The sequence below is a fragment of the Entelurus aequoreus genome, linkage group LG20 (assembly GCF_033978785.1).
Source record: "Entelurus aequoreus isolate RoL-2023_Sb linkage group LG20, RoL_Eaeq_v1.1, whole genome shotgun sequence".
In the NCBI taxonomy this organism is placed as follows: Eukaryota; Metazoa; Chordata; class Actinopteri; order Syngnathiformes; family Syngnathidae; genus Entelurus; species Entelurus aequoreus.
In genome coordinates this window covers 8,116,892-8,130,785 of record NC_084750.1, presented here as the reverse complement: position 1 = coordinate 8,130,785, position 13,894 = coordinate 8,116,892, and the positions used below count along the sequence as shown (strand labels likewise).

Genomic DNA, 13,894 nt, shown 5'->3' with positions numbered 1-13,894 from the left:
GGGTCTGGTTTTGGAATTGGATTGCATTGTTATGGTATTGCTGTGTATTGTTTTGTTGGATTGATTAATTAAAAAAAAAAAGAAAATAAAAATAAAAATTATATATATAAAAAAAAAAAATCGATTTTTTAAAAATGAGAATCGATTCTGAATCGCACGTCAGAATCGCGATTTGAATTCGAATCGATTTTTTCCCCCACCCCTAATATATATATATATATATATAAATAAATATATATATACTCATGTATGTATATATATATATACATATATATTTATACACATATGTATATATATATATATATATATATACATATAATATATACGTATGTACAGTATATATATATATGTCTATACATATTTTTATTTTATTTTATTTTAAACAACATAAACAACATACATCTATGCATATTTATTCAATCATGTTTTCATAACATTAATACAATTTTATATTAAAACCATTAAACATAAATTATTGATATTAGTATTATTGATGATACTGTCACTTGTATTCATTATTATAATTATATTTTTTGATAATACTGTCACTTGTATTCATTATTATTATTATTATTATATTTTCTGATGATACTGTCACCTGTATTTATCATTATTAAGTATTGTATTTGTATGTTTTCTCGATTGCTTTGCAAATGTCTGTTCTAAGTATTGCAAAGCTAGGATTGGGTTGGAGTTGCTCTATTATTAGAAAGATAAACATTATGTGAATTGTGTTAATAGCATTTTTGAGGCCAACATTTTGGTCACATGGTTTTATCCTGATGTATACCTGTATACCAAAGAACAAATGAGGAGAATGGTGTTGAATGGAGGATTCCCACTTCGACTAGCAAAATAAAGAAGTGCACCTTGAAGAGAAGCTCCTGGGTGGTCTTGGCGCTGTAGCAGAGGTGCGCTGAACCCATGGGGGCACGGCTGACTTCCAGCAAATCCGCCGCATGCGACAAAATGGAGTAGAGCGGGTTGATTCCAACGCCGCCGGCCACCAGCAACAGATTGACGGCAGGGTCTGAAGGTGAGGGGTCAAAGTAGAAGTCCCCGCCAACACGCATGGCCACTTGGGAGCCCAGAGTGCACTGGAGGAGGCAGAAGAGTGCTTGAATAGAATCATGTGTATTTATATACATTTACACCTTTTCTGTCTGAGAGATGACAAGAACTGAAGCAGATTATTACACAAGCTAAGATCAGAGCAGGCTTCCATGCGCACACACCTGCAGCGACGCCAGCCTGTGGGTGATGACAACTGGCAGGAAGCCTTTTGAAGTCAAAGCAGCAGTAAATAGACTTTCATACACACAAACACTCGCAAAGTGGCAGCACGGTTCTGCTCCGTGAGAGCAACGCACAATCAAACACAAAAAGATTATCAACTTCTTTCCTGTCTCTGTTGGCCTTTGAAAATGTTTGCATCAACTCATATTACTCCTGTGACTTGAGCTTCTGCTGAAGTCCCGCCTTCCTGTACTGTCATTGGCTGCCTTGTTAGAGACTGTAGATGCATGGCTGGTGAATACAGACGTCAATCATCGCAGCGCTAACTGGATATCATGTCACACAGTGTGCACTTTACGCAACTTTCAGGTATAGAGGTTGGATATTCCGACACCTGACTTTTGAAGGCAATTCAAACAAACAGTGTGTGAACTATCTTGAGTACACAAGAGGCCTCGATCTTACCACTCAAAGCAGATACGAGCAAAAAAAAAGAAAAAAGAAACTATGCAACGGAGTAGATCCTTATACTTTATCCAAAAAAGATTTGTGGAGTGATATCAAGGATTATACGTCGGTCGTGTTCCCAGACATTAATTATTGTGCTCCAGACATTCTACACAACAAACAGATGAAACTTGGACAAGCATGGAGGTCTACAACTTCTTTGTGTGTGGCTGGGTCAAGGACATTGGTATCAAGACTCTCCCCAATAAATATGCATCGTTTTTGCTCGGGTAAGGTTGTATTTTGTATTTCATGATATAACTTCATGTCTACTGACATGTTTCTTGTTGTTGCACACATCGCTTACGAGTAGGGTTTTTATCAAAATATAACTGTAGATGTCAACATTGTGAAAGATTAATTTATGATTGCTTATCAAAATATAACCATAGATGTCAACATTGTGTATGTGCTAAAAGATTAATTTCATTACCTTTCTGATCGTCTCTTCAGGATGCGCCGTTTTGTAGGCGCTCTTATTTACGTGCCTCCACTTAGACAGCGTCTTCTCTTTGTTGTACCGCTAGTTTTTAGCGCTTCAATAGCGAGTCTACTGACAGATATAAGTTTGAAGTGTACACTACTTTGTATTAGAAATGGCAACAGCGGAGGATGAATGCCCCACAACAAGATAGAGGGGGAAGAAAAAGAGCTTATTGACTACAGCGCGGACAACAAAGGATCCCAAATACACGTCAGCAGGTACCAATAGGTAACAAAAGTTGGTTTAGCATAATATTGCCAAACAAAATGCCAGATAATGTCTGCTAAAAGGTGCCATTTAGGGGTCCTTATACACGCACCATAATAACACTGTATGTTGAAGCACAGTACGTCTGACTACGGTAGCCGTAATGCTCCGACAATCCATCAAGCGGTCGAAATCATACTAAAACTTTCTGACAGATTTTTGAGCACCAGGTGTAATGTTCTATATTCCAAATGAAGCATCAAAGTTTTGGCCTTGCTTGCTAGCATCATTTTCTGAACAGGCGTCAACCTGCAGTCCACACGTATCTCTTGTGTGACTGCCGTCTTCTGGTCACACTTATCATTACACCAAGTACCAAATAAAATTGCTTCATGGTCGGTGAGCACAAGCAGAAATAATACATACATTAGGCGTACTGGGCTATAAGGCGCACTGTCCATTTTGGAGAAAAATAAAGGATTTGAAGTGCGCCTTATCGTCTGAAAAATACAGTAGTTCTTATATCTAATATCAGTCATAGTTACTGGTTGTTATGGTCTGAAAATTATAAGTTCAAAATTTCATTTCTAGGACTTCTCCAAAATCTTTGAGTAAATGACAAAATGAAATGACTATCTCACTTGGACCAGTAATAATTGAGCTAACAGTAATACTACAATATTCCATACCAACCATCCTTCTTGTGGTACTCATTAGGCTTAATCTGGGACCTTTGGTACCACATTTCATGCCATCTTGTGTGTGCTGCTGTGATAACGAATCCAATCTGAAATGTATGGTTCCTCTCTAAAACAGAACAAAAACACCATATAGGATACATCTCATATTTCACTTCCAACATATTGAGTCTTTATTTCCGTTCCATCCCACTGAATCACGTATAAAATGGTGGTTGAGGCTTTTGTCAAACAGCACTATGAATATGACGTCTGTTGGACCACTAATGACAAGTAGAGTGCAGAGAAAACCCAAAAGCAGGGACATAGGCACACTTGTTCTCACCACAGGTACATTTCGCTGCGGTCTGGCTGGTGAAAATGGACGACTTGAACAAGTCGAATGAATTCACGCATTTTAGTGCCCACAGTATCTCGCCTGCCATGACTTTTTGTTTTGCAGAAGCGTGCTTTGTTGCTATGGAAACGGTGGTAGTGTTGCTGGCTGTCCTCCCAGCACCAGTGCTGATGAACTGTTCATCTGGGGCTACCGTTTCGTGCTTTGTCCCCTCCAAAGTGCCTCCACTTATTTGCAATGTCAAATGTTTTGCATTTAGCACGTATCGTGTCAGTGTGTGCTTTGCTCATAACATTTTTCCTTCACCAATGGGCAATGAAGAACGAAAAACGACTGGTTCATTTGCAAACACAAAAAGTACAATTGAGAAACAAAGTGTTCTTTTTTAGTGTCGATGAGCAATATATCGGGTCTAAAAATGGCAACATTTTTATTTCATATAACACAAATGAAAATCATTCGTTAGCTGAAAGGGATCAAAACATGTTTTTCATTTGCCAACAGCAGATGCAGAGGTTGCTATTTAAAGACAAGGCAGTGTAGTGTTTATATACACAAATATGTTGGAAGAACGATACAACACCACACTGTAATAATATATCAGTATATATTATATACTGTATATATAATATGTAAATATTACATATGTTTTATATTTTATATTGCTACTATGGTACATTTTTTGTCTACTTTATACCTGCATTATCCTTTCCATCCTTTGTAACTGAGTTACTGTGTGGAACAATTTCCCTTCTGGATCAATGAAGTTTGTCTAAGTCTAAGTTTCTTTCCATTCTCTTGTCTTCAAATAGCAATTTTCGCTTCCTGTGTCGAATTATGAAAAAACATCTCTTTTTGATGCGTTTTTTTTTGTTTCTGGTCATTTAAATGTTTCTTATAAGAAATATAAAATCAAAATCAAAAATGTTTTCAAATGTTTTTGCACATTTACACCGAAAAAGAAAAATGCTTTGTTTTTGGGGGTAATTGAAAAACTGAATTTAATAAACTAATCGTTTTTGTTTTTCCCTTTCTATTGATGAAACGACAATTCAATGAGCAAAAACTAGCGAGTGACCGTGCGTGAAGTCCATAGGTGCTTGCACGCCGCATGCTTACATACAATATTTTTTTCACAGCGCCAAAATGTGACGGTCATTTTGTTTGGATGAAAAAAAATTCAAGGGGAACTGCACTTTTATTCTGAGAATTTACAATCCTTATGCGAGACAAGAACACTTTTTTTTTTAATCTATTGGAAATTCTAAATAAAAGCCAGCAATAGGTGAGCTAACAACGCAGGTGGTGGGGATACATCTATTCCGCCCATAAAGCCTTCTAAAAACTCCATTAATATTTTTTTATAAATGCTGTAATTAAATGATAAATGGGTTATACTTGTATAGCGCTTTTCTACCTTCAAGGTACTCAAAGCACTTTGACAGTATTTCCACATTCACCCATTCACACACACATTCACACACTGATGGCGGGAGCTGCCATGCAAGGCGCTAACCAGCACCCATCAGGAGCAAGGGTGAAGTGTCTTGCCCAAGGACACAACAGATGTGACTAGGATGGTAGAAGGTGGGGATTGAACCCCAGTAACCAGCAACCCTCCGATTGCTGGCACGGCCACTCTACCAACTTCGCCAATTAAATATTTAATGTAGTAACAGGCAAATTATAATATGTTCAATGTATGTATTTGTCATATTAAGCATTATCGAAACATTTTGGCGGTGCATTGTTTTGACAGACGCATCACAATGTTTGCCATTTTCCTTCAACAACAACAACAACAAGACTACTAATCATGGCAGACTTGATGAGAGACAACAAAGACTACTTTGGGACAAATAAAGATCCAGAAACTAATATTTCTGAGCATGAATATAAGGAGGATAACCTACAAGTTTTAGAATTTGGGTGCTGAACAGATGCAGCTTTAGTCAAACACTAAGCATCATGTAGCAGTATTGCTAAGTGCTAAACAACATATACAAACAAAATAAAACAATCACTTACTGTACAATGTCTGCTTTTACTAGGATGCCGACTGATGGGATGTTTAAATATTTTAGTACAAGACGTGTGTTCCCCATTTAGATGATGAATTAATTATAATATTCACTCCTCAGGTAAAAATAAAACGGTGGGAGAAAACTAGCATATTGACAAGTCTTCCTAGCGATGCCTTCAGATCTAAATTCAATTTCAAAGTTGACAAACTTCATCATTTATAATCTAAACTTTCACCAACTCAGAGGCGATGCAGCAGCCGCTCCAGGGTTTCCCCTTAATGTAATTGAAAGTGGCGCACCGCCACAGCATTTTTATTACCACCACACCTTGAAAATAAGTTTGTTGTTTTTTTTAACTTGAAAACAAATCAAAGTACCGGTAATATAAGTTAGACCCCAGAAGAAATCACACAAAGTCTGACGCTATTTTTATCTTTTTTTACCAATCTTATGATAACAAACGGCACATTTCCAACGGGTTTTACCTCTGGTGCACACACTTTTGTCTCATGAATCTGCGCTTACCCGCCGGACACACAACAACGCTTCCTCATTCTCCGCCAATCACCTTTCAGACGCGGACGGTGTGTTTGCAAACATGGGAAAACTGACATCAAATCCAAACCACACAAACATAAAACATTAGCTGGTCGTTACAGTATGAATTGATATATGTAGCTTATTATTTGTGCACTACTAACAAGTGATGTACTGAAAACTTGACCACCGGAAAAAGATTTTGATCACCAAAAACTGCTACTGAAACTGTACATAAACGAAACACACGCCATTGTCTGGAGCGTTGTCAGCATGTCTGCGATGTGGACGTAATTGTTATATATATTGCAGATATATATACATTTTTATTGACAGAAGTATGTTATTCAAGACAGAGGTTGCACTTTATTCATCTCAACGTTGGAGATTGTTTATTTGCATGCAAAATGTGCAATGCTGCATTTTTGTTAACAGAAGTATTCTATTCAAGCAGAAGTATTGCTTCTCAAGGAAAGCTCTTAATTTAATTATTTGAAAATTATTCCATAAAAAGTACCATTTATATCTGGTCTAAAACGAACGACATTATACAAATTAGAATTTTGCCAAGAGTAAGATCCAGCGCAATTTCAAACTAATAGTTTTTGTTTAAATAACATATAAACTTGCTTTGAATAATATATGTCATTTGTATTCAATGTTTTTTTTAAAGTAAAGTGAAAAAAATCTGGGATTTTATTTTTTGGCCAATGTCTACAATGTCGCTAATACATGTCGTCATATGCAGATGACGACATGTAAATGCTGGAGATTTTTAATGTTTTTTTAGAAGGCTTTACAATATGACTCCCATTAGTTACGTCCATTATTCCAACTTTCACAGCTTCTTACTCTGTATTGAAACACAGCCGTGTAGATTTAGAAAGATAAGCGTTGAGCTAGTTTGATGGTCATTTCTCACAAAGACTCTTATGAATCGATGATTACTCACCGCCGTGTGAACCCAGTGCGCTGGCGGGTGTTTGGAGTATTTGACGGCCAACTCCACCACCCCCTCCCTCTGCAGCAGACCTGGGCTGGAGCACATGGAGAAACCTCCCACCTTCTCCACTCCGGGGATGAACAAATCCACCCTGCAGACAAAGCCCGATCGTCACATTTGATTCGGGGAAGTTTCCTACTGGCGGTAAGACTTTGACAATAGCGGAACGAGAGAAAGGCAGAGTGAACAATGCTGGCCTGGAGCGTGTAAACATGCTAGGCTGAAGGTCAGAGTGGGATTGTGTGTAGAGATGCAACCTTTGACCCTCAGCCAGAACGGCAATTCTAGAAGGGCGAGGGGAAAAAAACCAAAGAGTGTGGGTCTTAACAGTCCGTCCTGCAACACGTGAGCCAGAGAGGACGACAATGACTGTTGTTGCTTCCAAACAATCAGCGTCTGTTCAAGCAGCGAGAGAGGATGACTCCACAACCTTCAGCATCATGAATGTACGTATGTTCCACCCACCACACTCCTGTTCCTTCTTCTACCACCTGGAGACCAACAACTTAACAGCCCCTTTTCCTCTCAAACTCAAGGATTTCCATGTATTTACATTCATTATCAGGCACTGCGGGAAACTGGCTGCCAGCTTTTTATATATCTCGCCACCGCCCACCTACAGTATGCGCTCTCATGTGCGCGTTCTGCTCATTAACACTGGCAGTGCTGACTGACAGACGCACACATACCCCCATGAAGCCACAACTTGTTTATTTAGATATTAATAATGATACTGTACAGCATTTCATACAGGCTTTCAATAATTACACCTGTTCCCTTCAGGATTCATGATGTACACATTTGGGCACCTAAATATATTAAAAAAAACGTTATCTGCAGCAATTCAAACTACTAACCTTATTTCATCTTTACTGTTAAAGTTTAAATTGTACCATATGTGTATGCTTCGGTAAATTAAACACTGCCCTCGCCTGGCGTACAAAGGCACTGCAGCAAGAAGCGATCCTGCTAATTACTTCTTAATTGAAATGTATTTAGCACAATGTCAAACGTCCAAACCAACATTTGTGTTGATGCAAAATGTGTGCACTCACCATTGTCCCGCCTTGAAGTTAAAGTCCGGATGAACGGCTATCCTGAGACGTTTTACAGTCTCTGACTCGTTTATGATGCCGCACACTTGAGCAGGATACAGAGCCTGAGTGGGGTTTATTCATAAAGGATTTGATGTGCAGGTTTTTATGGGAAAAATATATAGATAATCTTACGCTTTGTCTCTGGTTGTGTGCCGTCCTCTCGAGGTGGTCCATTTGTCTTTTGGAGGACATGTTTCTTCTAATAAAAAAAAAAGAGTTGCAACCTGTTATTTGTTTTGAAGACAGCTCAGAGCAACAGTGTCACATGACAAGGCTGAACATGGACTTTGTCCCTGTTGTCAGAGATGTACAACACAAATGCTAGTTTTTATCACCATTATACAACAAAACTCAAGATGCACCAAAACTCATGATGTACAACACATATGCTAGTTTTTATCACCACTATACCCTAAAACTCATGATGTACAACACATATGCTAGTTTTTATCACCACTATACCCTAAAACTCATGATGTGCAACACATATGTTTGTTTTTATTACCACTATACAATAAAACTTATGAAGCACCAAAACTCATGATGTACAACACATGTGCTAGTTTTTATCACCACTATACACTAAAACTCATGATGTACAACACATATGCTACTTTTTATCACCACTATACACCAAAACACATGATGTACAACACATATGCTAGTTTTTATCACGACTATACACTAAAACTCATGACCCACAAGACATAGGCTACTTTTTATCACCACTATACACCAAAACACATGTACAACACATAATAGTTTTTATCACCAATATACAATAAAAGTCAAGATGCACCAAAACTCATGATGTACAACACGTATGCTAGTTTTTATCACCACTATACCCTAAAACTCATGATGTGCAACACATATGTTGGTTTTTATTACCACTATACAATAAAACTTATGATGCACCAAAACTCATGATGTACAACACATATGCTAGTTTTTATCACCACTATACACTCAAACACATGATGTACAACACATATGCTAGTTTTTAATCACCATTATACACTAAAACTCAGGATGTGCAACACATATATTAGTTTTTTTATCTACACTATATAATAAAACTCATGATGTACAACACATATGCTAGTTTTTATCACCACTAAACACCAAAACACATGATGTACAACACATATGCTAGATTTTAACACCACTATACCCCAAAACGCATGACCTACAACACATATGCTAGTTTTTATCACCACTATACACTAAAACTCATGATGTATAACACATATGTTAGTTTTTATCACAACTGTACACTAAAACTCATGATGTACAACACATATGCTAGTTTTTATCACGACTATACACTAAAACCCCTGACCTACAAGACATATGCTAGTTTTTATTACCACTATACACCAAAACACATGTACAACACATATGCTAGTTTTTATCACCACTATACACTAAAACTCATGATGTGCAACACATATGCTAGTTTTTATCACCACTATACACTAAAACTCATGATGTATAACACATATGTTAGTTTTTATCACAACTGTACACTAAAACTCATGATGTACAACACATATGCTAGTTTTTATCACGACTATACACTAAAACCCCTGACCTACAAGACATATGCTAGTTTTTATTACCACTATACACCAAAACACATTTACAACACATATGCTAGTTTTTATCACCACTATACACTAAAACTCATGATGTGCAACACATATATTAGTTTTTTATCACCACTATATAATAAAACTCATGATGTACAACACATATGCTAGTTTTTATCACCACTAAACACCAAAACACATGATGTACAACACATATGCTAGATTTTAACACCACTATACCCCAAAACTCATGACCTACAACACATATGCTGGTTTTTATTACCACTGTACACTAAAACTCATGACGTACAACACATATGCTAGTTTTTATCACCACTATACACCAAAACTCATGAAGTACAACACATATGGTAGTTTTATCACCACTATACACCAAAACTCATGAAGTACAACACATCTGCTAGTTCATCCACAGCATCCACATTTTTGGATTGATCAAGCTCGGACAAAATTTGGCAAGTTTACACTTGACAAAACTCCCTTGCAAAGAATCTACGATGAGTAAAAATGGTCAATGGAAGAACTTTTATAATACAAATTATACATTTTTCTGCAGGTCTGCCAAATATCTTTCAAAATGATCGAGTTGCACACTGATTTTTTGGAGCCTCCGGATTTCTGGTCGCTGTCTTGTGATGTCAGATGTGACTCACAAGTCGAGTCCGACCAGCTGTGTTTACTCAATTTGTCCATCAATTTGATAATATTTTTTCTTAAAAATAATATTCATTATAGTTTTCAATTTATGATGATTTTTGTTATCCTATCCTTCCCTAGTGTTTCATATAATACTTTGGAATGAATTTAAAATAAAACGATGAAATCGATTGTGTCTGTTTTGTACACTTTTAAATGATAGCAACATTTTTAAATTACCACCGTTAGATCAGAGAAGCCACCGAAATCCGGAAGCGCTCCCGCCAAATTGTGAATCGGGACCAACCAATTTTCCAACGCCTGGGACACAGTTCTGAAGAAGTCGGACTGCAGGTGGCGCTGTCTTCCTGCTTGTAGTAGCAGGCGGACAGCGGTTTAAATCAGCCCACCAGACAGTCACAGCTACATCACGTGACAACCTCTGAGGAATGCCACAGTTGTAGCCGAAACTGTCAGGTACGAAATCAACACACTGGTCTGGCTATAACAAGAAAAATTACATCATCTTTAGAAGACCTAATGAACCTGATTGGACTACTTTTTAAAATTGGGTGAATATTACCGTATTTTTCGGATTATAAGTCGCAGTTTTTTTCATAGCTTGGCCGTGGGTGCGACATATACTCCGGAGCGACTTATGTGTGAAAATATCAACACATTACCGTAAAATATCAAATAATATTATTTATCTAATTCACGGAAGAGACGAAGCAAATGTCAGCAATTGTCATACACACGTCAGCAATCGTCACACACACATCAACCAATAAGAATTCGGCGGGGGAGGGTCATGGCAGAAGTGCATTGTGGGTCATGGGATGCTAACTGCTATATGCTACTGCCGTAGCTATTAAAATGGATCATATCAACATTGGTGGTAACTTATCAAAATTGAGAAGGGCTGAACAAAAATGGCACCGAAAAGGAAATCATATACTGCAGATTACAAGCTGGACGTAATGAAATATGCAGCAGAAAACGGCGATCGAGCAGCAGAAAGAAAGGACGCTAGCGGCGCATACCAGGAGCGACAACGAGGAAGAAGATTTCATCGGATTTAGCGATCAGGAGTGACAGATTGTTTGGTAAACTTATAGCATGTTCTGTATGTTACAGTTATTTGAATGACTCTTACCATAATATGTTACGTTAACATACCAGGCACGTTCTCAGTTGGTTATTTATGCGTCATATAACGTACACTTATTCAGCCTGTTGTTCACTATTCTTTATTTATTTTAAATTGCCTTTCAAATGTCTATTCTTGGTGTTGGATTTTATCAAATAAATTTCCCCCCAAAAATGCGACTTATACGAGTGCGACGTATATATGTTTTTTTCCTTCTTTATTATGCATTTTCGGCCGGTGCGACATATACTCCGGAGCGATTTATAATCCGAAAAATACGGTAAGAGAAGAAACACGTCATTAAATATTCAAACGGCGTTACTGTTCAAACTCTGTGTAATGTTACAGTGGCCAGAATGATTAACTTCTGCCTTGTTTACTGATTTCTTGTAAAAACTTTTTTTTTTTTTTTTTTACTGTGAAAATCTGCTTAGGCTGTGGCCTCTGCGACCCGACCTCGGATCAGCGAAAAAAGATGGGATAGATTTCACACACATACCTACAGTATGATAAAGTGCAGTTGTAAACCAATAAGGCGAGTTTGTTTTATATGAATTATCATACATGCACATGATAATTTAAATATATTCACATTGGAGCAGCTTCTCTCTAGAGTGAAAAAACATACAAAACTACTTGCAATCATTATTAAGATGAGGCGCCCATTACTATTGAATTGGAAAGTAGATCCAAAGTGACCAACTCTTGTCATAATATAGTTCCTCTGTTGTCATCGATTTCTGTCATGTTGAAGTGAGCACCCAGATAAACGGACAACCAGAATCAAAAAGTACAAGATTTTTTTAAATGGACCCACCTTGTGATGGCAGGAGGAAGAAGGGAGCGTAGCAGTCCAGCGGCGGGACACGATAGAGACAAGCTTCGCCCAGCGGACGTCAGGACGCAGTGGACGCTCATCTCCACTTGTGAGGATATCAATGCGCGACCTAAAAGGTAACATCTCGCGTGAGTTGCCAGACATTGACGTGACATGCGTGTGTTTATCAAAACAAGCAGTTAGAACACTCAATTACCTGGAACTAAATTCTAAAGTTATATATAAATATATATATAAATGAGCGTGTTGTTGCTACAGTTCGTGGAAGTACTGTTAGAGAAGTGTCACTAGCTGGAAAGAACACCGGCATGTAGCTGTTAGCTTATTAGCTAAGATGCTACCAAGAGTATACCGGTAAACACGCTAAATTTCACAAAGAATGAACAGTCCGGTAATATTCTTACCAACACGGTATGGCCGTTTTCTTCACAAGATGTTCATGTCTCGTTCCGGTAATAACTTGATAACCTTGGTCATGTTAACGTTACATGATAGAGTAACAGTTTCTTCTTCAGCTGCCGCGCCGTGTCTTCTTCTGTGACGTCATAGTCAGACTGGCGTTTATCGCCCCCTGCAGTACAGAAGTGGACACTACAACTATCAGTGTTGAGCTCATTTAGACTTTTCGATCACAAAAAAACTCTCCATCTATACAATTTAACAAGGCAAATGAAAAAGAAAACAACAGGATACATGTTGTATACTATAGAATATAATCACAGAATACATTCATGAATACTCAAAATAAAATTAAATAACATTATTTCGTATATATTATAGTGTATTCAGTATATAATCACAGAATGCATATATAATTACATCCATGAATACTTAGAATAAAATGAAATTGATTTAGTGTATATTATAATATATTTAGGGGCTTGAGGGATCCAGGTTCGATCCCCGTTTCCGCTATCCGAGTCATTGCCGCTGCTCTGTCTCACCCACACTGGTTTAAATGTAATTTAGATAATGGCTTTCACTATGTAAAACGCTCTGAGTCACTGGAGAAAAGCGCTATATAAATGTAATTCACTTCACTTCACTTTAGTGTATGTTATTATGTTAGATCTACTATGGACTGGACTTTCACAATATTATGTCAGACCCACTCGACATCCATTGCATCCGGTCTCCCCTAGAGAGGGAAAGTTGGGGGGGGGGGGGGGGGGGGGTCACCCACATATGCGGTCCTCTCCAAGGTTTCTCATAGTCATTCACATCGACGTCCCATGGGGTTGTGAGTTTTTCCTTGCCCTTATGTGGGCTCTGTACCGCGGATGTCGTTGTGGCTTGTGCAGCCCTTTGAGACACTTGTGATTTAGGGCTATATAAATAAACATTGATTGTACCCCGCCTTCCGCCCGATTGTAGCTGAGATAGGCTCCAGCACCCCCCGCGACCCTGAAGGGAATAGGCGGTAGAAAATGGATGGATGGATGGATGATTGATTACAGAATACATACATAAATAAATCCATGAATACCCAAAATAAAATAACAATTATTTAGTATATATTATAGTGTA

General features: G+C 37.8%; 1 protein-coding gene across 1 annotated transcript in view; it reads right to left on the bottom strand.

The window, feature by feature from the left end:
* Positions 1-12,938, bottom strand: part of LOC133635561 (oxidoreductase NAD-binding domain-containing protein 1-like) — a 22,419-nt gene extending 9,481 nt beyond the window's left edge. Inside the window, exons 1-6 of the mRNA XM_062028770.1 lie at positions 12,772-12,938; positions 12,347-12,476; positions 8,263-8,329; positions 8,089-8,192; positions 6,983-7,124; positions 870-1,097 (exon numbers count right to left, since the gene is read on the bottom strand). Of these exons, the coding sequence (XP_061884754.1) occupies positions 870-1,097; positions 6,983-7,124; positions 8,089-8,192; positions 8,263-8,329; positions 12,347-12,447 (642 nt within the window). The 5' untranslated portion in view covers positions 12,448-12,476; positions 12,772-12,938. The remainder of the gene's footprint in view (positions 1-869; positions 1,098-6,982; positions 7,125-8,088; positions 8,193-8,262; positions 8,330-12,346; positions 12,477-12,771) is intronic.
* Between the last annotated feature and the right edge of the window lie 956 nt (positions 12,939-13,894).